The 24,989-nt window shown below is 41.2% G+C and overlaps 1 protein-coding gene across 1 annotated transcript in view; it reads left to right on the top strand.

The window, feature by feature from the left end:
• The window catches only part of PRIM2 (DNA primase subunit 2), a gene marked incomplete at its 5' end in the record, with an annotated part of 63,478 nt that overhangs the window by 18,342 nt on the left and 20,147 nt on the right, over positions 1 to 24,989 (top strand). The window contains 2 exon segments of the mRNA XM_083431646.1: positions 22,421 to 22,488; positions 23,853 to 23,925. Coding sequence (XP_083287772.1) covers positions 22,421 to 22,488; positions 23,853 to 23,925 — 141 coding nt within the window.

The following is a 24,989-nucleotide window of genomic DNA, read 5'->3' as shown; positions in this document are numbered from 1 at the left end:
CTCGCTCCATTTCAGCAAACTTCAGAATAATATTAGGAACAGGTAGAGGAACAGGGGCAGAAATATATATATTTTTATATTGTAATTTAATCCTGTGAACCACCCTGAGACTCGCAGGTATAGGGCGGTGTACAAATTTAATAAATAACAATACAGTGGTACTTCAGGTTACAGACACCTCGGGTTGAATATACTTCAGGTTACAGACTCCGCTAACCCGGAAGTAGTATCTCGGGTTTAGAACTTTACCTCAGGATGAGAACAGAAATCACGTGGCGGCAGCGGGAGGCCCCATTAGCTAAAGTGGTACCTCAGGTCAAGAACAGTTTCAGGTTAAGAATGGACCTCCGGAACGAATTAAGTTCTTAACCCGAGGTACCACCGTAATACTAAATAGTGATGCTTGTTTTTCAACTTGCTTGCTATTCAGTCAGCTGTATTACTCTTAGAGACAGAATAAATATTGTTGCTTGGGGAAGGATTTGTTGCCAGCACACTCTTAAAAAAAAATAAAAATCCGTATAGTTCTCATCTGGACAAGTCACTTTAGTGCTGCTGATGCAGCTGTTTGACTTCATCCCCAGAGGCTCATTCCATCGTCTCTTGAGACAGACGGATGCCAACAACAACTTCTTAATGCAATCCTGAAATGTAGTGTCCAGAACTTCAAACCAAGGTTGGAGTGATGCTGAGTATAACTGTTTTTTGTGTGTGTCTTGAAAACATGGTTGTTACTACAAGTAAAAAAAATGAAATCTGCCATTTCTGTGACAGCATCAGTGTTGACTCTTGCTTAGTTTGCCATTCTCAAAAGTGCTGGCTATCTGGTCATTAATTCTGTAATCTTCATGTAGGAGAGAGTTGCAGTCCACAGTTCATCTTGAGTTTTCATTTTGCCATTATCCCAGTTGTCCAGTTTTCAGCTGGTCCTTCCCATCTTTCTATCATCTGCAAATTTGACTGCTTCCGCCTTTTTTTAAGTGCAGTTTTTCAAGCCATCATACATTAATGATTGCTATCATTTAACCTTTAAAAAAGTAGTTTCTGCAGCTTAGCCACTTTCTTGCTTGTTCATCATGTATTAATAGCTTTTAAAAAAGAAATTCCAAACACTGTAAGAAGTAGGTGAGATAGTTTCTGAAACATAAGGAGCTATAGTGGAAAGTTCAAATCAATATAACGGTTCTCCTGTGTCTGCATTAATGGAAGTGGCTTTGAAGAGGATCTTATCCTTTGTTTCTCTGCTCGTGGCCAAGGTTTCTTTGTGCTTCAGAATTAACTCGTTCCTTCAGGCATAAGACTTGGTGTTTTTTTACAGCACTAGTGTATCATAGCGACTTAAAAGGCTGAGATGTGAACTGGGAAGCCTGTAGTTTTGCAAGGTTTTTACAAGGTTATTTGTACAGATAACATGCAAATGGTTTGGTTCCGTTGGTGCTGTTGCACAGATAGCATTTCCACTGACCCCTCCAGTTTTTGTTAAATGGCATGATTCTGCTCCAGCTTATTTTGTGATCGAACTGAATTACCTTTCTTCAGTGTTGCATTACCTGTTTTGGGAAGGTCTGTTGCTTGGTGGTAGAGCATCTACTCAGTAAGCAGGAGGCCTCAAGTTCAGTCCTCTGCATTTCCTTCTAGGTTTGTGTACGTTCCCAGCCTGAAACACTGGAGAGCAGCCACTAGTCAGTGTTGAGAATATGGCGCTAGATGGACCAATGGTATGATTTGGTGTAAGACAGCTTCTTAGGTTCCTAATAAAAATACTATCATTGCTATTTTATTTATAGCTGGAAGCTTCTTGCTGTGCATACCATTGCTTTGCTTGACACATGACTGCCCCGAAACACAACAGATTTTATACAAATGGCCTACTTGTGATGAGAAGACACCAGCAGATCCTAGTTGCTAGGAGACAGCAGAACACTGAAATAGCTTCTTTCGTACTTGTAAAGGTTTTTGGGTTTTTTTGCAGTTTTGTATAATAAAACTGTTCTTGGAGACTACAGATATCCTCGTGAACTTTCACTTTAAGATTTTGCAGTGTAACCTGCAATCATTATTTTGAATGTTTATTTATTTAGGTTTGGGAAACATTTCACGGTAGCTAAAGTTTGGATAGTTTGATTTTAAAGTTGATTTTATCAGACGCAACTAAATGCGGATAAACTCCAATTAAGAAGCTTTTTAATATATTGATAAAATGATTGTTCAGTGTGCTAAACTGAGGCCACAGGGTGCTGTGTGTGTTCTGACCACCAAGCCTATGCTACAAAAAGTGAAGGTAAAGGACCCCTGGACGGTTAAGTCCAGTCAAAAGTGTTAAGTTGTGGGTGAACATATCCGACGACACAGCGATTCTTCAAACAGCTCTTGTTTATTCACAGGCCAGAACTGAACTGAACTGAAGGGTTCAGCCAGCCTGCTTATATAGAGCTCCACTACAACGCAACAGTAACCATTTTCTGTAACTATCCAATCACTGAACGTCATTTTCAATCCCTTATTTGCATATGTGGACCTGAGTGAAAACTATCTACAGTATCCCCCTGCTGGCCCAGGATGAGAACTTCAGTACATAACAAAAGGCGACTATGGGGTTGTGGCGCTCATCTCACTTTCAGGCCGAGGGAGCCAGCGTTTGTCCACAGACAAATTTCCAGGTCATGTGGCCAGCATGACTAAACTGCTTCTGGCGCAACCATGGTAATGCACCATGCAGACTAAGTGTGAAGGGATATTTTAAATTCATGGGTCCACAGTTTTGCTCACCACATCTGAAATGACAAGTTCTCTTGCCATCTTCTGTGGAGTGTGACCAGCTGCAGGGGAGGGGGTTTTCCCATAGTTGATAAGAAGCCTTAAACCAAAGAGGTTTTAGCACCTCTTTTGCTGTTGGGAGCACTTGGAGCACCTGTTCAGTGCAGAGCCAAATCAAGAAGCAAATCTGCCTCCCCATTGCACTCTTACTTGGGCTGAGGAGAGGAAGGTGCGATGACTTGACTGCATTCTTCCTGGTGTTTGCCTTCCCTGGAGGGTGAGCAGAGGCCTGTTTCCACATTATGTGAAATGGAATCTTGCCTTCCCTTTCCCAAGCATGGGGGAGGATAGCAGAAAGTTGTCCTGCACCTAATGCTGCATTTTGGAGGTACAGCAGAAGGTCAGGAACAAGAATCGGATCATGGGGAAAGGTGGCATAGTCATGGAAAGCATAGGTTTTTGGGGGAGGGGCACCAAAGTCATGGGTAAACCCCTGGTGAAAATTCATGGTTAAGCTGGTTCAAAGAGTGGTTGAAATACTATTTTGAAAGGTCTTTTTCAGGAGCAGAAATCATATCTAGGGGTTGTCGTAAGTTGTGCAGGTGTGTTCTGGTACGATAGCTTTCCTAGTCCCTCAAAGGTACAGTGGTACCTCGGGTTAAGCACTTAATTCGTTCCAGAGGTCAGTACTTAACCTGAAACTGTTCTTAACCTGAAGCACCACTTTAGCTAATGGGGCCTCCTGCTGCTGCTGCGCCGCCGGAGCACAATTTCTGTTCTCATCCTGAAACAATGTTCTTAACCCGAGATACTATTTCTGGGTTAGCGGAGTCTGTAACCTGAAGCTTATGTAACCTGAAGCATATGTAACCTGAAGCGTATGTAACCTGAGTTACCACTGTATTGTTGTTTTCGTTGGCATCTGTCGATGTCTTGAGAGGCAAGCAAGAAAAAGAAGTTCAAGAAAACACTTTCCACTTCTTTCTAGATACACTGCCCAATCTGACCTTGCATTTATTTACACCATTGCTCTACATATTTACATTGACAGATAATTTGAAGTATTGGGTGAAGTGGGCAGGAAGGGCAAGGTTGGTCTCTCATACCCGGAACAGTGAAAGACCCTTTTCCTTTCTCACTGGGATCTTGAAGATAAGACAATATCTTTGTTTTATGAATGGGTGTGTGTCATCCACAGGAAGGGACAGTTGCCACTGGTTAACATGTTTGTGTTCATTCCAGAAAGCTTCATAGCCTGCATTATGCAAAATGACTTTGATGTATAATATATACTTCTAGAATGTTTGGATTTAAATTCCAGAATAGATTTCAGTTTGGTTGGCACTCTCGCTTCCTGATATAACATGGAACTGGGAGCTGATTAACTCATTGAGTGGTTGTTCTGATCCATCCAGACAAAACGATTCAAAAGTCTCTGGATGCAAGCAGAGCAGGTGTCTGCTTGTTCAGTGGGGGCTTCTCTTCTCTACTTTGCAGCTTCAGTTTCCCTACCCCACCCTCTAAGAAATAAATGTGCTCTGGAAGGTTGGAGACCCATCCAGAACAGACTTTGAGGGCATATGATGGGGCTGGAGATATTCACAAGTGTATTTCTGTTGTGCCAAGTGGGAAGGGATCAGCCTTCTAGCTTTGGAGCTTAGAGGTGGAAATGCTACATATGGAACCATGCTTCTTTACACCTTTTGGTCAAGGATTCACCTTTCCTCCACTACTCAAATCTGTAAACACCATTTTTCATGTAGCTCCTAGCAGTAATTTCTGTTTGGGAATGAGAGAGGGAGTATGCAATTTGATACAGATGGTGTTCAATAATATTTGATCACCTGAAGTTTCAAACTGTGAAGAAGAAGGCTTTGTGTTGTGGCATTAATATCAGAAAATTATGATTAATGAAGGTCTTGTCACTTGAGATTCGTTTCAGGTATTGAGTTTTGAGTGTTAACCCAAAGTAATTCACTGTAACATAAATGGATGATTTTTATAATATGCATATACAAGGTTAGTAAGGTAATAACTTTGACAGTGCAGTATAAAACATGATTAAAATGACTTTGTCCTCTGGATGCTTCGTGCTGAAGTGCAGCAGAAAAGTGCTTTCATTTTAGTATAATTTCGTTTAATGCCTTTCTATTATTTCTGTGCCATTTATTATTTTTTCCCATTTGTGATACTACAGAGCAGTTAGAAGATGTCTGGCATTGCTTGTGAGTTCAAGGTACTTGCAATATTTTCCTGAAATATTTTTTAACAGTTTCAGTCACTGCGCGGTGAAGTGCATAAATATTATTTCTTGCAAGGCCATTGTCTGAGGTATGCTTCTGCCAGTGAATAAGTCAAAACAAAGTCAAAATAGGTTTAGAGGAGAATTGTTGTTTTTACAGAGAAGGCACTCAAGATGGACCGAAATTACACATAAGCATTTGTGGTCATTTCTACCCAGACTTTCCCCTTCTCCTGGATTGCTTCACTGGGAACCAGCTGTGGTTCTGGCCCACATCTGGAAATTACGGGTGCCCCTCACCTCTGATTGAGAGTGCTTTAAGTACAATCTCTGCATATTCATAATTCAGGCTGTTGTGTCTCTGATGCCTTATCGCTTTGTATTGAGCTCCAATAAGGTTTTAGTGTTCTGTCTTTCACATGGTGATGCTGTAAGAACTTAGAATCCAGTAGAAGTGAGAATCAATCGCATGCTGGCTGGGAATGTATGGGAATTGTTTGAAGGAAAGTAATGTTTATCTCATTATGGTGTGTTTTGAGTTTCAGGGGTCTGGCCCAGGAACTCAAGTAGACCAAGAATCACTGTGGTGATGTAATCCCACAAGTTTATTCTTCATCACTGCTGTGAACCGAGAATTCAGGGCTTATATGGATCCCTGTAGTATTTCAGTGCATAGGAATTGAGCTGGAAAATGGAAGGTCTAAGTTTCATTTGATCTCAATTGCTAGTACTAGTATATCAATTTGCATTTACTTCTCCTGGCAGATGACAGCATGCAATTAGCCTTAATGATGCATTAATAAAGCTGATGTATATTTTGCTCTCGGAGGCTTAGTTTGGTCAGAATCAAGTATACGCTTCCAGAGTTAACACTAAATACTGCACATTACTTCTGGTAAATGAGCCACCATAGCCACTAGAGGGCTCTGAGAATTTATGCCCTGGACTTTTTACACTTATCTATCCATCTACTGTGGGTTAAACCACAGAGCCTAGGACTTGCCGATCAGAAGGTTGGCAGTTCGAATCCCCGTGACGGGGTGAGCTCCCGTTGCTTGGTCCCTGCTCCTGCCAACCTAGCAGTTTGAAAGCACATCAAAGTTCAAGTAAATAAATAGGTACCGCTCTGGCAGGAAGGTAAACGGCGTTTCCATGTGCTGCTCTGGTTCACCAGAAGCGGCTTAGTCATGCTTGCCACATGACCCGGAAGCTGTACACCGGTTCCCTCGGCCAATAAAGCGAGATGAGCGCCGCAACCCCAGAGTCAGTCACGACTGGACGTAATGGTCAGGGGTCCCTTTACCTTTATCCATCTACTATCTGAAACTGGCATTGGTTGCCAGATGTGATTGCCGCCGCCCCCCATCCCAATACTAGTAAACTCACAATTTCATCCTTCTTCAGCATCCTGTACATTTCTTTTCAGGGGACTTCTCTCCTATGGCAACTCCTTTAGTTTCCACAAGGCATGGAGAAGGGATGGATCCCTCCAATCCTCTTCCACCAGCTCACTCACTTGCCTATGTGCAATTCTTTGATGCCAGTGAGTGCTTAAATACAAGGCCAGTTTTGTGACCTTGTTGGTGTTGCATATTTCTTTAAGTTTTATCAGAGATACTGATGCATCTCTCACTCTTATTTCAAAATTTACCTGTTAGCAAATATGGGATAAGTAATAGGTCTCCTGGTACTAGATTTTTGCTAAAGTGAAAAGGTGGTTTATTTTAAGATTCACGCACATGCTACCCTTTCCTTCTGGTGCTAACCCACTACTCAGGGAGGCTTACAGCAATTGAAATTGAATACAATACAATATATTGAAATATATTGAAATACATATCTAAATATATTAAAATGCAATGATGGAGATCTGATAAAATGACCTTCACACAAAAGAAACAGCAGTATTTTTCCTCTTGTGCTGCAGCAGTAGAAATGGTGCTTTATGTCTTTTGTAAAACACACATTCAAGTTGCTGAAGCACAGCCTTTTGTGACATCCTAAAGGCTGCAACCATATGTTCTAGATTCTCATTGCCTTCGGGCTTCCCATCCCTCGCCCTCCTGGTGGTTAAAGAGCTAATATAGCAATGATGGGGTGTTTCAGATATTTTGTTGGACTATAGGCACAAGAAACAACTAAGAAGAAGCTGTAACAAATATGTTCCCCAGAACTGTTGTATAAACAAGCCATCTGTTGTGCACAATGTATTCCAATTCCAATGGATTCATTTGAGTTAACCATCTATTTTTAACTGGTAAAAATGTTCACAGATGGCAAGTTGTTAAAAAGGACAAAGTACTTTTGTTTGCCGCATAACTCTTTGGGCTTTTTTATTGTCTCAGTTATAGCTTCGTACTGGTTCAGTTTCAAAATCTGAACTTAGTGGTAAAGTTTTGATGATTTACTGAAGTGAAACCACTGAAAGAAGGAGTCGGAACTGGAGTTGTGGGGAGGGGGTTGCCATAACATCGCAGCAATATACATCGGCACTTCATTATTTCTCATTGCAAGGTAAGATAGAAAAGTTAGAAGGAAAACAAACACTCCATGCAGGGATAGTAAAAGTGGTGCCCCGCAGATGTTGCAGTGGGAGTCTTGTTAGTGGAACAGACTCCCATGAGAGGTGGTGGACTCTCCTTCCTTGGAGGTTTTTAAGCAGAGGTTGGGTGGTCATTTGTCATGGATGCTTTAGCTGAGATTCCTGCATTGCAGGGGGTTGGACTAGATGACCGTTGGGGTCCCTTCCAACTCTTAAGATTCTATGATTCTAACACTCAGCCAACATGGCCAATGACAATAGAGTCCAACATTTGGAGGGCAGCACATTTGCTATAAAAGCATGTCTAAAGTGGGGGAGACTTAGTTTGGGGTTATATTGAGATGTGCTTCGACATTCTGAGAAGCAGGAACATGTAATTCCCAAAGGGCAAAATCAAGCAAAAATAGCCCTTAGAGTTCTGGGTGGAAGGTTCTAGATCCCTTTGTACCAATCTTTAGAAGACTTTGTGAACTAGGCAATATTCACACTTAGTATAAATGTGCCACTATGAAAAGAGTGTCTTGTTAGGGAAGAAACACATTTTAGCATTAATTCATACATCTTGAATAATTCATACAACTTGAAAATAAAAAGAGCACTTCAGTGTTTCAGTTTTCCTATAGTGTTGGTTTGCTTTGGTTTCAAAAGTGGAGATTAATTACCATCCTGAATAGCAAAAGAGGCTCTTGTTAGGTACCACAAACAAAAATCCATCAAATGTTTGTTCAAAATAAACCAGTTGAAATTTATAAACCTAAGATAGCCGTGTTCCTTAATTTCGGTGGGTTTACTCTGAGTAAGACAAAAAACTGTATACAAGCCTGCACCTACCTACCTGGAAGTAAGCTGATTGAACTAAATAGGACTTAAAGTAGGTGTATATAGGATTGTGTTGTAAAATTGGCTATTGAATGTCTTCAGGCCCCTCAGCCACACAATACTTTTTGAGCTTGTAGTAAGTAGCCTGCTACTTGTGCCATTCCACAAATTGGTTTTAGGGAAATGGTTTTTTATTCAAGACTTCAGCAATAACTTTGATGAGGTTCTAGAATCTAGAGGCTCATCACAGTTACTGCTGCTGCTACAGCTTCCTTTGTCTAACTGCAGTAGCTCCTAGTTTCAAAACTTTTTCTTCCCTTGCTATTATCTCTTCAACTTTTCCAAAATCATGTTCCTTAGGTTAATTTTGCAATTGCTTCTAGCATACAGATATTATTAAAATCCTGACATGAAACTGTCAGTTAAGTACCTTTCAAGTGAGATCAAAGAGAGCAGGTAAATGGCTTTATGAAATGAAACCAGAATTCTTATATGGGGGGGGGGGGGACTATTTTCTTTAGCCAAGTCAATTTTGTTCTAAATCATACTCTGCTTAAAGAATTGATGTTTGTACACTTTTATATCATCCTATTTCCATTCTAATGTCATGTAAATGGAAGTACCTCGGTTATATTTTACACTACATTGGTTCAGTGATTTACTAGTGCATTGTGTATTTGATGTTACTGAATGCAAAAAAAATAAAAATAAAATATTAGAGCCAATATGGGAGGTGTGCAAGTGATTTCTCCTCTCATTTTCAAGGCTTCCCTGTTATTGAGAAACAGCCATGCTATTGAAAGAGGCTTTATAGAAGGCTTTGAATGTAATATTGCACGAGTGGATTCTGCTACTTAAAGCTTTACTGCTTGAGAGCTACTTTGTTCTAAAGGTGAATCTGCAGCATAGCAATTTTAAAACGTTAAATTAATTTCTGTTTTGCAGCATGCCTCTGTTCCTCCCGCCCCCACTTCCTCCTCTAACCTTAGTTATGCAGAATGACAATGAGAAGCATATTTTCAATTTTGTTAAGTTTTTTTATTACTAGATGCAAACTATTACTGGGATGAGAAGCTTTACTTGTCTGCCAGAACTCAGTGGCTGATCTGCTGTTGGTTCAGTAACGTAAACTTAGGCATATAAACTGGCTTCTTCATCCCACCATTGAAGGTTGTATTATGTGCATATGTATAGAGTCGCTGTCAACAAAAGTGTACCTTTAATGGTATGCAAAGACCGGGGTTGTGTATCCATAGAGCTTTTGACTCCGTTTTGCCTAGCAGTGACTCTTTGCACCGTACTGTGAAAACTATTAGGAAATTTCACTACAGTTTCAAGAATAGTTTGTCAAGTGGTGCATGGAGTTCCTGTTAGGGGCTTTTCTTTAAGAAGGCAGAAAATATCTCTGTGCAGTCCCTTGGACTATTAGTACAGTGATACCTCGGGTTACATATGCTTCAAGTTACATACGCTTCAGGTTACAGACTCCGCTAACCCAGAAATATTACCTCGGGTTAAGAACTTTGCTTCAGGATGAGAACAGAAATGTGCTCCGGCAGCGTGGCGGCAGCAGGAGGCCCCATTATCTAAAGTGGTGCTTCAGGTTAAGAACAGTTTCACGTTAAAAACGGACCTCCGGAACGAATTAAGTACTTAACCCAAGGTACCACTGTAGTTGTTCTTGCCTTGTATTTGCTGGATGCTGTTCTGGGAATCCAGCTCTCTGCTGAACAACAAAAACAAGTATTTTTCACTCGGTCTGGGAATTCTTTACTTGAGGTAGTTGCTTGAATTAGACTACAGGCCTGAATATTCCCAATAGGCGAGAAGTCTCTCCTGGTTTTGCAATGGAGTGATGTGTCCCATTGGATTTCTCTTAAGAGTGCTGCCAACGTACAATCTCCCTCAAGTCTCCCGGGTGCGTTATAAACATTCCATTTATTCCTTTTGCCTGGACATTTCTCAATATCCGTGTTTTCATGTAACAGTGAAGCATGATTTAACACTGTCAGAATAACCCCAAGTGTTTAACTCTCCTCCTCCCTGTTGCCTGGAGGAAGACTTAGGCAGAGTGGCTTTGTGTCATGTCTAGCCCACATGGAGTCTTCAGATGATGAACCAGGCACCCTATAGGTTGGAGACCTTGAAGCAGGCAGCGTTCCCTGGAACCAGTGCTGAGGATCCCTTGCAGGGGGAGACCTGCTAAAGAACCCTTGGAGCTGTCTGGGCTGAAAAGTTACAACATATAACATGTCTACATACCCAGATTCTTTGCAAAGGTCATGAGTAAGGGGTTGTTGTGAGTTAACAATCTCTGAAAGTCCTTCACTACCAATAGCTGTGGTCTGAGTATGGTCTAGGAGGCAAACGTATCCTGAACCGCCTGATTGCTGGAAACAACACAGGTCTCCGGCTCCTTGTTCTCCCTCCTTGCTATGTTGTACAATGGTACCTCAGGTTACAGACGCTTCAGGTTACAGACTCTACTAACCCAGAAATAGTACCTCGGGTTAAGAACTTTGCTTCAGGATGAGAACAGAAATCGCGCGGCGGGAGGCCCCATTAGCTAAAGTGGTACCTCAGGTTAAGAACAGTTTCAGGTTAAGAACGGACCTCCAGAACGAATTAAGTTCTTAACCCGATGTACCACTGTACCTTGTCTGAGCTCTCTGTCATACTGACCTTGGACTGTTTGTCTCTGGATCACACTTTAGATCTAGACTGATTCTCCATGCTTGAACATGGTTTGTTTTGATGGTGCTGCATCTGTAACCCTGCCCTGTTTGGTGAGTGTTTTGCTAATCCTCCTTAGGATTTGGGGCTCTAGACCCTCAGGAGACTCACTGGAACATGATACTTGGTTTAAAACAAACTCAAGTGTTCATAGCAAGCCAGCTTATAAAAACATACCAGAGTTTGTTTTAAATCAGGATCCCTGGTTGGTTCAAATGCAACACTAAATTGGGATTCTGTAAAAGTGAAATTAAACTCTGACTTTCTCCTAAGTTGTGTGGGAGGGGGGAATGTGTGACCCCCCCCCAATGCTTCACTCAGGCTCATATAGGCATGCCTGTGCAGTGCTAAACCCTGGTTTGGTGTTATATGTGAATGTAGCCATTGTCTCTTGTATTTCCCCCTGTATTTTAATTTGACTATTTAGGAGGTCTCTAGACACTCAAATTAAAAGGACTTTATGGAGTGGCTAGAGAATGTTTTAAATAATATTTTGAAGGCTGCCATCATATGCACCTTTGTGGGACTTCTGAGTAAATAGGCATAGGATTGTGCTGCACAGTTTGCATGGACACGACTGGGTTATGGTAAATTACTTAGTAAAGACTTTGCAAATACCAAAAGTATACATCTGCTGTACTGTAATGAGTGACTTAATTTCTTTGCATCAGTGATATAAGATGTTATAAAACCAATAATCTTTTAATGTTCCTCATGACAAATTACTCTAATGTCTATTCTAAATATCTCTTTTCTGGTGTTTAATTTAAAAAGTCTATTCCTTGAAGCAGATTATAAATGAAATTAAGAGGACTGGCAATCCTTGTCTTTTCTGGCCTTTTTTTTAAATATATACAAGAGAAATGGCCTTATTGCATCCTACTGCAAAGAGACAAATTACTTACTGGGTTGTAATAATCATTTCTTGAACTATATCAAGTGAGTTAGCACTTTGGTTAGTCTCATAACTTACACACAGAGACAGAATTACTTCTGTGATTTCCAAGAATATGTCTAATTTGTAGCTCTAGCATAATTTAAGCTTACCTTTCTATGTGAGGGAACTTTTTAGGTCTAGAAAGTTGAAACAAATGGCTCTTGGCTTTGTTCTTCAGACTGTTTAGCAAGCTCTTTTTATTCAACACTGGTACAGTGGGTTTTCAGTCATCAGGGAAAAAATGATTTAAGATCTCTGGCATGTTTGGAAGATCTTTTTATTGTCATGCTTATGGAAAATGTGAATATGAAGCTGTACAAAAATTGTGTACCTTTTGTTTGTCTGAGATGGTCCTTCCATCTGGGTCATGGACCATCTTACATTTTCCTGCATCCATGGAGTTGTCAGCTCCTGTCACGCCTCCTTTTTCAGCATCTCCCAAGAACTACATTTTGCTCTCATAACTTCTAAAACACAAGTCTGTTATTCATATACCTCTTACATTATTGAAGCTGCTTCCTTGTTTGTCTTCCATGGCTGACATCCATTGTTGTGTGAGCAGGCTTTGCTTTCTCGCCACTGCAGCTCCCCCTGCAAACGTGCTCTTCCAAGTGTCCCTCAGAGCAGATTAGGGCTGTGTGTAGGGCAGTGTTAAAAATTAGCCAGGCTCATTTTGCACCTTGCTTTTGACTACTTGCAACCAGGTGAAGATGCCTGGTGCCAGGATGGCTCCTGAGATCTCCAGCATATGGAGGTTCATGCCTGAAGAAGATCATTGGATCTGGACTGTTTTCACACACTAAGACCCCATCCTGTAGAATTCCACCAGTTATATTTTATAGGAATGAATTTCTGAAATCGGAATGAATTTCTGAAACCAAAATGCTTTTTCTGTGCAGCCTGAGCAGGAGTAGTCAGCATTAAGAAAAAGAGGTCAGAATAGGCCAATATATATGTGGACTGTCCCTGGATCAAGTGACTTTCCTTATTTAAGTTGTCAAAGCTCTTAACCTATCTCAAGATTGTTGTTTAACTGAGAATCAATCACAGTCAGCCCACCATTTGAAAAATAAGTCTTTAGAGCTGCCTTGCCCAAAAATGCCAACTAGATATTCCGTTTTGGCAACTGTAACCCTAATTTAAGGTGCAATTAGGTGCCTAGCTTATATACCTGAGTTTCTACTATTGGTGTAGGGAACTGTGGGATGAGGGGAAGAGCCCATTCTCTTAAAGGTGTTCATTCCATTAGCAGACATTGCTGGATTTAATTCTGTATCGTTACATCTCCTGTAAGGAAACTTACTTACTAGTTTCTTGTTATTTGTATTCTACTTTTCTACATAAAAATTCAAAGCAGCATAGAGTAAAAACATGAGTTCAAATACAAAAAAGTAAGAAAACAAGAATAAAACCAAAGCAGCAGTAAAGCAACAAATAATAATAATAATAATAATAATTATTATTATTATTATTATTAATGAAGTTAGGAGAGAGAACATGAATCAAACGCAGGCCTGACAAGAAAAGTCTTTACAGTGTGTCTAAAACTTGGAAGGGAAGGAGCCTATCAGGCCTTCCCCATGAGGGCATTCCATAACTACCACCAAAAAAGTGCTTTATTTGGTACATATCAGCTGTATCTCTGGTGGAAACTTATCAGTGGAAAAGAACAGTAGATATTTGGGGCGGGGAGAGTGATAAAGACAAAGAGGAGGAGAAAAAGAAGATGCATCCTTGGGTCGTTTTTCATCCAACTGTAGGATTTGGAAAGCGTATCACATTGTGAGGTAGTGGATCTGATGAGAGGATAATGCTGTGAAAACTCTAGACCTTTAAAGTAAGTTCAGTTTTATCCTTCTTAAACAATAACTCAAGAGCCAATAGGTACTTTGGGTGACACATTTACTCTGTCAATGTCACCAAAGTTAGAAAAAGTTTAGAGTATCCACAAAGATCTAGGGCCATATTGGGTTAGCTAATGAACAGGTGTTCTGAAGTATAAGAGTGTAATATCTGTGTCTTGTTACTTATAGTCTTCTTTATTAGTAATCTGGTCAACGTGCATTTTGGTACTTCTATTCTTTTTTACGTTGCTACCACTAAGCAAAGGAATGCTACTGATTGAATGTATTGTAAACCAGGCATGCAATTGGTATTTTTTATCTGATGTTTAATGGAAAGAAAATGTTAATTTAGGGTAATGAAATAGGCCTCCAAGTATGGTGGGTGAATAGACCATTAGGTTAATTAAAACGAGGATATGTATCACTGCTGTAGTGGAACTATCATTTTGAAGGAGACAGTTTCATTTAGTGCTTGAATAGTGAAATTCAGAATGTCTCTCTCCCAAACTGGATTTACGACACATAAGACCAAGATAAATGGCAAGGGCAATTCAGACTTCTGTTCATTTACTTTTACCTGCCTACCATCACTTGTCAGTCTTGACTGCTTGTCACATAAAGGTGAAGATTTATTCAGCCTTATTTAAATCAATTAAATGGAAATTGTGTTGCTTCACTGTCCATCACGCAAGTGGTGCGTTTAGTACAAAAAGCGCTAAAAAGTTGTGACAAACTGCACTCAGAAAAGCTTTCAAACACGCTTTAATGAGTACAGTCACCATCTATGGATTTCAATTCTTGTTTAGTTTTTAAATATCACAACATTTTTAAAAGGCTTCTAGAAGAGGAAGGAGTTGTGTTGCTACATTGTTTATACTTGTTTGGAAGTCATTTAGGATTGCTGCAACTGAAGATGAAAAATTGGTGGCGTAGATAACAATTGAGGGGAAAAGAGGACGTTATACTAGGAAGAGTCGCAGAAGCAAATTGGTTTTCTTTAATACAATGGTACCTTGGTACTCGAACGGCTTGGCTCCCAAACAAATCAGCTCCAGAATGCTGCAAACCCAGAAGTAAGTGTTCCGGTTTGCAAACGTTTTTCGCAAGCCGAACGGCCAACACAGCTTCCACAGCTTCTGATTGAGTGCAGGAAGTTCCTGCAGCCAATTGGAAGCTGGGCCTTGGTTTTCGAACCATTTCGGGTGTCGAACAGACTCCCAGAGCAGATTAAATTCAAGAACCAAGGTGGTTACAGGGCCATTCTGGACCATCAATAAGCCTTCAGGTGGCAAAGGACTTCAGGTGACTGCAGCACCTACACAACTGTGTAACATTTTTTTCCAGCTGTTGTAGCCACTATGAAGGGACACGGGTGGTGCTGTGGGTTAAACCACAGAGCCTAGGACTTGCTGATCAGAAGGTCGGTGGTTCGAATCCCCATGATGGGGTGAGCTCCCATTGCTCTGTCCAAGCACCTGCCACCCTAGCAGTTCAAAAGCACGTCAAAGTGCAAGTAGATAAATAGGTACCGCTCCGGTGGGAAGGTAAACAGTGTTTCCGTGCGCTGCTCTGGTTCACCAGATGCAGCTTAGTCATGCTGGCCACATGACCCGGAAGCTGTATGCCAGCTCCCTCAGCCAATAAAGCAAGATGAGCGCCCCAACCCCAGAGTCGGCCTCGACTGGACCTAATGGTCAGGGGTGCCATTACCTTTACCTAGCCACTAAGAGAGCTTTGTTTAGCCTTCCCTCTCTGCTATCGCCGACCCAGTCACCCTATTCAGCTGGGTTTTCCGTAGCAGCTGTGTCCTAGTGCAGAGTAAGATGAAGCAGAAAACCCCTTACATGAGTGAAATGTGCTTCCACTCAAGCAAAGAGAGGCCCACCCAGTGTCCACCAGTTCAACCTGTCGTCTTGCCTGCTTCTCCATATTCTACACTATTGCAGAGGGCCTGAAATATTTAGGAGTGACTGGGGGGGAGGGACAGGGTTGCAACAGGAAGTGGTGGAAAAGCCCCATTGTATGCATTGAACTGTGCCCACTGCTCTTTCAGTTCCTCCCACTGGAGCTGAGAATTTTAAAACCGCTAAGGTTGTATATAATAGCACACCACTGTTTAAATTCTGGAAGACCTTGAGCTATAATGTTGTCATAATATGGCACCAAGGCCCAAAGGGTTGTGCTGTATCTTCTAGCCAGCCATGCCAGTCAGTGAAAGACTGGTTGAGATGCACATTTTAAGGTAACTTGTGCTTCCCACACCTCACTTTAGGAATATGACAGTCATATAAAGATCTGGTGAGAGGGGAAAGAGTGTTCCTGCGCATTTCTAGGACGTTTAGGTTAAAATAGTTTAAAGAATCAACACTTTTAAGAACTCTCCTGGCTAAAAACTACCAGATTGAAATGTTAAATTGCAAAGTAAATCAAGGGCACATGCAAGCATGTACATGGAGTGATGATGTGGGTTAGAGAGCTCCCTGAGAGAGAAAGAGTGTCGTAAACAAGCCCCCCCCCCAAGCCCTTGGGGACTGCAGGCCAATGTTGAAGATTTCCTGATTGGCAAGGAGGTAAAGTAGAGGCTTGTAAGTTGAATTAAAAGAAGGTCTAGATTCTGAAAATTTACCTGGCAGCCCGAACACAACGTGGGTCAACTCAACACAGAACTCCCACTTAGTTCAGTGTGACCTGAAAATGTGTGTGAGATTATGACCCGACGGAAAACTGAAATAGCTTCTTTTATTGATTTACTTCATGAATCATCATTGAACAGTGAAGTGGAATGTTTTATATCCAAACTTAAACGCTTTAGCGTTTGGATTAACAGTTGATGCAGTCAGGCTTAATATCAAATGTGCAACCTAAACCTACCCATGTTTACTTGGAAATAAGACCTACTCTGCATGGGGGTTGCATCCTAAATCAAAGTATTCTTGACTTATAACCTGCTTAGTGTATCACACTGCCCATTCAAGGGCATACAGATTACTCCTTTCTAATGCTAGCACCTTTGCCTTCTCTGGCATCTCCCAAAAAACCCCTTCACTTTTTCATCTAACACACCATGGCCAGCTGACCTAGCAGTGGGGAGAAACCTTCGCTATCAGATATGCTGCAGTTGTGCTCTCCACTTGGGAATCCACCATAACATTTTGTTGCATGCCCTATTTGTCTCTCAAATGTTAAGCTATGGGATGATTCTCTTGCGGAGAGCATTTTCCATCTAATGATTGTAACCCTACTAGAAATGGCCCAACACCCTGGTGCTCAATGTATGAAGTACTGTACAAGTAGGTTGTGTTGAAACAAATAAGACATGGGATTGGCAAAAGATATCAAGTGATTAATTTCCCCACGTAATGGGGAAGATCAAAGAAGGGGCACATGTAGGCAGGATCAAACAATATGTGCAGACAGAGCTTTGCTTTCTAAACAGTGGCATGAACCGGTTTGGCAAAAAAACAGCAACCAAAGCAACTGTTATATGAAGTAGCTCATTCCTATTTGTAAGAATGTTCCTTCTTTGGCTCATGGCCTCTCCTCTCTTAAACTTTTGAAGCTTTGTGGTGTGTAGGGTGGGATGGGGGAGCTCAAGGTTCTTTCTGCGAGTTTCCTTGGTTGACCTCTTTGTGTACAGTGGTAGTAAAGGTACCCCTGCCCGTACGGGCCAGTCGTGTCCGACTCTAGGGTTGTGTGCCCATCTCACTTAAGAGGCCGGGGGCCAGCGCTGTCTGGAGACACTTCCAGGTCATGTGGCCAGCGTGACGAAGCTACTCTGGCGAGCCAGCACCAGCGCAGCACACGGAAACACCGTTTACCTTCCTGCTATAAAGCGGTACCTATTTATCTACTTACACTTAAGTGTGCTTTCGAACTGCTAGGTTGGCAGGAGCTGGGACCGAAAGACGGGAGCTCACCCCGCCGCGGGGATTCGAACCGCCGACCATACGATCGGCAAGTCCTAGGCACTGAGGTTTTACCCACAGTGCCACCCGCATCCCTGTGTACAGTGGTACCTCGGGTTAAGTACTTAATTCGTTCTGGAGGTCCGTTCTTAACCCGAAATTGTTCTTAACCTGAAGCACCACTTTAGCTAATGGGGCCTCCTGCTGCTGCTGCACTGCCGGAGCACGATTTCTGTTCTCATCCTGAAGCAAAGTTCTTAACCCGAGGTAATATTTCTGGGTTAGCGGAGTCTGTAACCTGAAGCGTATGTAACCCGAGGTACCACTGTATTGCTCTTTATTACTTGCTTTGATTTTTTTTTCTATTGAAAAGGGCAGGCTCCAAATACAAGAAATCTATCACAAACTGTGTTCTTGCAAACCCCCCACCCCCCAGGGATAGAAATCCATGGAAATACTCAGTGTTAAGCAACCACTTGATATATTTTAACGTGAATAAATGCTGGATAGCTATTAACGGGGTGGGGTGGGGGAGCTAATTCTTCACATGAAATTAGTGCTTTTGATAGGTTTTTTTTAAAGTGTCTCTGGATGTCCATAGTGCTAAAATATAATAACTACATCTTTGCTAAGATTGCATACTTTGAGTATTTCTTCAGAATTGCAATGTGTTAAAGGTTAAAACCAAACTTTTTTCAAAATTGATCAGCATTGAAATGTCAGCTGTCTAGTTGTGGCAACATACCAGCATGCAAACGCTGGTCTAATATTGATTTCCCTGGCTGCATAACATTTGCATTGTGACATTTTGCTGCAACATTAGCGAAGTGGTTGTTTCTTGATCAATCGCTTTCGGTAGTACACACCATACAGCTGTACTCAACGTGACCTATTTGGAATTACATATTAACAACCGAGCAAAAGTATGGGTATGTGTGCATATAAATGTAAGCCCGGAGCAGGAATTGTGCTGTGTTAAAAGAGATGCTGTTTGCAAGCATAGTTCTTACATTATATAAAACTGCTGTTATGTTAACTACCAAATACAGTACAGTGGTGCCTCGCAAGACGAAATTAATCCGTTCCGTGAGTCTGTTCGTCTAGCGGTTTTTTCGTCTTGCGAAGCAACCCTATTAGCGGATTAGCACTATTAGCGGTTTAGCGGCTATTAGCGGCTATTAAAGGCTTAAGGGATTAGCGGATTAGCTGCTAAAAGGCTATTAGCAGCTTAGCGCCTTAGAAAAAGGGGGTGGGGAGCGAAAAAAACCCTCAAGAATCGCAAGACATTTTCATCTTGCGAAGCAAGCCCATAGAGAAATTCGTCCTGCGAAGCACCTCTGAAAACGGAAAACCCTTTCGTCTAGCGGGTTTTCCGTCCTGCGAGGCATTCGTCTTGCGGGGCACCACTGTACCTAGGCAAAGCAATATTGACAGTGCAATCCTGTACATTGAATGAAATCCTGTTTATTGAATTCAGTATATATATAATATTGTTATACTGTTATATTGTTTTGTCTGATGATACATTATGTATTTTTGTGTTTTTGTACTGTAAACTGCCCTATGACCCTCTGATGAAGGGCAGCATATAAATTTAATTAATAAATAAGTAAAATAAAATTGTGTGTATTGTGTGAGCTGTATTAGAGATTCAGTATATTGGTCCTTTTTTATTGATTTTTTTTTGCCTCTCCTACCCCTGATCTAACATATTGTGTAAAACAAGACTTACCAGTAACTTGCCCATTAGACTTTCTGATAAGAGGAATAAGTAGACATTACACCCCCACCCCCACCCCCATTGTTCCTCCCAGGAGTTCAGACAGGTGTATGTGATTGTTTACCTTCCCACACTGTTTAATCCTTGCAACAATCCTGCAGTTTACATGAGACTTGAGATAATGACTGGGCCAGTGTCTCTCAATGAGAGTCCTGGTTGAATCTGTATCTCCCCAGTTTAAGGTCCAAACTAGCCTAGTAGTAGACCTGTGACCTCAAACATGGATCTGTTCCAATTATAGAGGTGATAAGGTGAAACTCTGTGACCCTTATAATTCAGACATGTATTCTCTTGGTATGAACAGTGCAAAATTGTTGTTACAACATACTACATTTTTGCTTCTCTTTGGAACAAAATCCATAATAAAGCATGGAATTGCCAATCGTAAAAGATGGTGACCGCTGCTTTAAGCTTGTGCGTTGCTTGTCTGGTTATTAATCAAACCAGACATTTTGGTGCTATCACTGCACCAAAAAGCATGAAATACTTACATTGAAAGCCAATCAATCAAATGCATGTCCCAGATCTATCTTTAGAGCAGCGATGAGTAGGAAGGAGCTCCTAATAGATACGCAATTATATGCCAATATCTAAGCATGAGTACCTGTGTTATTTTCTTACAAAAGGGTATTGCATGGAAATAAAGATGTGATTGTTAAAAACAATATACATTTTCTTCATCTTTTTGGTGGCACACAGATTTAACCGTATCATTTATGGTTTTGCTGATTATATTCTCTATTTTGGAATCTTATCTATTTTAGAACCCTAAAAGTCATGGAACTGCAAAGGACCTCAAAGATTGTCTAGTCCAGCCCTCTGCTAGTGCAGGAAATGGACTACTATAGCATCCCTGACAGCCATCAAGCTAGTTTCTGATCAAGTTTAAAGTAGCTGCCTAGGTATTTTTCACAGCTGTAGAAATCCCTCTTTCCCTCCCAGTTCTCTGAACATATGGGATGACCAAAACTTAGGCATAGGGTGCATGCTTTGCATGCATAACACAAGGTCCTCAGTCCAGTACCTGGCATTTCTGTTTAAAAGATCTTTGGGCAGCAGACTGGGAAAGAAAGCTCTTCTTCATACCTTAGGGAGCTGCTGACAGTCAGAATAGACAGTCCAGAGCTGGATGTACAAATTATTTGACTCCCTAGAAGGCAGCTTCATGTTTCTGTATGTGAGGCAAATGTCCTGTGTTGCTTCCCTGCTCTCATACTTTGGCAACAGAATCATCATACTTGTCTAGGGAGCAATATCCAGAGATGGGCTTAGCGTATGATCTGGAGAATGAAACAGTATGAATGGGAGGCAGTTGTTAGCTTTTCCAAACACAGTGAAGTAGAATTCCCCGCTCCGTCCTTTCCTGCTTGTTATGGCTAACAACAACAATAATTTGCACAACGAACTGCAAGATGGGTGAATAACTGAGATTAGTCTAATAATGCTTAACGCTTAGAATGTTCAACATTCATGGAGAGCCTCTGTTAAAGGGTTTATGTTCTCGGAGTCCCTTTTCCATTCCTCTCCTCCAATCTGATGTAGGCTTGAGGCAGCCATGAGGGTTTCCCATTGTTAGGCAGGCAGAGATGGATGCTGGGAAGGTATGTGTGTGAGAGACCATGAAGACTGAATGAGAAGCAGCCAGTGGGTAAAGGAGGTATAAGTTACTCACTGACATTGCTAGGCATGATGATGAGTATTATTACATACCCAAGGATGTAATTTTGACGTGCGATTTTAGCAAGCACAGATATTTTAGAATTACTAACATTTTTTCTTCCTTTTTTTCAATGTAACTTGTTTTTACTGGTATTCTTAATTAATACTTTAGACTGTCAGTTGTAAGTAGCTGGGAGCACTTTTGTTCTAGTAAGTGGCATATAAATTAAATATATTACCTTATAATCCTTGTAGCAGCCCTTTAAGGTAGGTTAATACTGTTGGGTCTGTATTACAGGTGGTCCAGCAAGACTTGAGTCTGAAAATGGCTTATCTAAAGCCATTTGTTGATTTTAGTGGCAGAAACAAACACACTTCATTGGATACCATGCAGACGAAAGCTCATACCAATAACAATCTTAGTTGGTCTCTAAGGTGCTACTGGAAGGATTTTTTAAAATATTTTGTTTCAACTATGGCAGACCAACACAGCTACCTACCTGTATTTAGTGGCAGAAGTTAGGTTTGAACTGGGCACTTCCTCGATCCGTGGCTAAACCTTAGCTAATATGCTTCAGCAGCACAGAAGAAAAAAAAGATGTTCATCTAAGGAAACAACCGTAATTGATGGAAAGGAATCTGTTTTGTAAGACTTAACTATACGGAGAGCTCGTAGTGGAGCCTTCTGTGGAAACAGTTACTGAAACATTGATTTCCTCCGCTCTTCATCAGGAGTGGATTTGGCAGAGGAGTGGATTAATGCTACTTCCCATCAACAGAACTTAAGTAGTTTAAATGCAATGGTTAATGGATCTGGAGAAGAACTTGTTGAAATAACGACATTGCGTTGATCTAATAATAGATTGAATCGATAGATTTAAAGCTTATGTGGAAGGCTGATAAAATTATAAGCTTAATAGGAAGAGGTAGAAAGATGATAAACAAATGGACATCTTTGAAAAAGATGAAAGAAGAGTTGTTGATTTCTGTTTCTGGAGATTTGACTCAACAAGAAAGAGAGATTGTGTGAGAGACAACAAACGTTCCAGTGGTTTTTTTGAAGAATAAGTTTTTTTGGTGAATAAGTTAATTTTATTTGCATTATTAGTAACTGTAGTTTGTACGTAAAAAAAAAAAAGAGAGAGCAGCATTTCATTGGCTCTTTGTGACTTGTTTCCCCACCCCTCCCCAATCCCTTTTAGCTCACAGCACGGTCATTGCCCATTGTACAAACAGATGAGAGACTCCAGCCTCTGCTCAGTCATCTCAGGTAATGTATCAGTATATTTTTCCTATAATAGTTCTCGGGGAGCAGTATTACTGGGTGGTCCAGTGAGCAGCAGGAAATGGTTGCGGATGGTGAATAGGTATGGAGCATCCCCCTGAGGTGTGCCCAGGCAGCTGCTACTGCAGCCTACAGCAAGCAACTCTTTGAGATTTGCCTTAATTGGCCCCGGTATGGCAAAGCTCCTAAGCAGTGCTACATTGCAGGTGGGACCACTGGCATTCTGACTGCTAACTTGTGGACCTGTCTGTGCCAGAAGGAAAAAAGTAAAAGGGCCCAACCAGCCCATTGAGGGGCTGTTCCTTGCACTTCACCAGAGATTTGAACAGGAGAGCCATGTGGACTCTCCCTTCTCAAACTCAGCTTCTTTCACTACAGATGGTAGGTTCAAGTGGGTCGTAGAGAGCTGCTGTTCTTACCACGATTTCACCTGCGCCATCTCAGTCAACACATCAAGCTCATCCCTTAGGTTAGATTTCAAACAAACAAACATGTTTTGTCCTTTGGGGGGGAAAAGAGCCCATCTACAGTGGTACCTCTGGTTTGCGAACGGGATCCATTCCGGAGGCCCGTTTGCAACATGAAAAGAGCGCAACCCGCAGCGGCGTGTCTGCACACGTGTGGGTTGCCATTTTACGCTTCTGCGCATGCACATGACGTCATTTTGCACTTTTGTGCATGCGCTAGTGGCAAAACCCAGAAGTAACCCTTTCCAGTACTTCCGGGTCGCCGTGGGACGTAACCTGAAAGAGCATAACATGAAGCGACTTAACATGAGGTATGGCTGCACTTGAAATTCATGCAGAATATTCTCCTTCCCTCAGACCCTTTTTAAAACCACAATCATGGTTTTATTACTTTCTGGGGTTGTCTCCTCATGGAGCTCTGTAGTGTTTCAATAGAAATGTTGTCACAATTTTCTGATAAATTTTAAGAAGACACACTTTTACTAGCAGTTCCTTTAATGTGAAAAATATAAAGGATCTATAACTGAAGTCTAGAACTACTTTCTTTGGGCAGCTGCTTTGACAAGTTTCAGGTATTTTGCTCATACTTGGAACATAATGTTCATCCCAGACTATGATTCTGATCTTGTTTCTCAGGAAGAAATGCCACAAAATAAATCTGTCAAGGTGCTCGTGTGGTGAAATGTCAGAACTGTGTTGGATAAAAAAAAGTTTCAAAGTGCTTTAGTGTATTCAAGGCATATTTGCTGAATTGTTAGTTGGAATGATTTCCTCCTAAAATCCATAAAAACAATTGCGTATTTAAGTTCCCATTGTAACAAGAAGTGAATTGTTGAAGATTTCATATACCATAAAAAACTTTCTTTCGTCTCTACCCCACAGTCATGCATATGTTGGTCCAGATTACAGCATTGAAAGAAACATTGGGAAAATTTCATTAGAACAGATTGACACTGTGAGTATTTTATGCTTTTAAACTGTACCCCGTATTGCCCTTGTCCAGTATGCAGTTTGTGTGAAGAAACTGACTGCCCTTTACGTATAATAACAGGTTGGATCCAGAGGAAGTTGGCCATGCATTAGTCCTGTTGAAACCAATGAGACAAGGTTATGACTAACATGAAATCAGTGGTGCACTAATGCACAACTAACCTCATTTGAATCCGTTCCAATATATTTATCCTCAAGGAAACCAGTGGCATAGAAGTCCTGTTTGTTTTTTAAAAGTGATATAAAGGAGTCGGCCTAGAGGTTTGCTATAACTATTAACACCTTATTGTTAACCAAATACGGTAGCTTAATACAGGCAATGACCATTTTATGGGGGGGGGGGCTCTGTTCCTGCCCCCCCACACACGTATAAGCCTGCCCTGTTCTGTCCCAATTCTGTCCTCTTCCGGGTCCAAAATGACCCGCGCTTCCATGCCCACATGCCAGTTAGATGTGGGCAAAATGGTCACTGCCTATACTGCTGATTATGATTATGATTATCATTATAGCGGGCATATCGTATCTAAGAAATGAAAGCAAGTAATAGTTGGGAAAATAAACTTAATTAAAGTGCATCCAGCAATGTATCTGAAAATATTTAAGTCTGTTTTAAATGCATGATCTGACCCCCGCTCTGCTGTTTTTCTGTATCTGTTAATGCACCAGCCTTCCCCGGCACAGTGCCCTCCAGATCGCTTGCGCTGCAATTCCCATCAGCTCCAACCACCATAGCCAGTTGTCAGGAATGATGGGAGTTGTAGTTCAACAGCACCAGGTTGGGTAAGCCTGTTATACACTGACCTAAATTGTGATAGGATGAAGGGCAGTATAAAATGTTTTAAACAAATTCAAAATACACCTATAAATGATATCAATGCCATCAAGTAGAGTATACTTTTTTGGGGGGGGGGTGAGAACAAAACCACTATTAATATACAATCAGAATCCATATTTTAAACTGGTAACTAATTAACCATACTGATTAATGCTTTTGGCTAGAATTAGTAAAGACCATTTCTTTTTTTAATA

Source organism: Podarcis tiliguerta (assembly GCF_965153285.1).
Source record: "Podarcis tiliguerta genome assembly, chromosome: 3".
In the NCBI taxonomy this organism is placed as follows: domain Eukaryota; kingdom Metazoa; phylum Chordata; class Lepidosauria; order Squamata; family Lacertidae; genus Podarcis; species Podarcis tiliguerta.
Note: the sequence above shows the minus strand (reverse complement) of the source record. Positions and strands in the feature narration are given on the sequence as shown.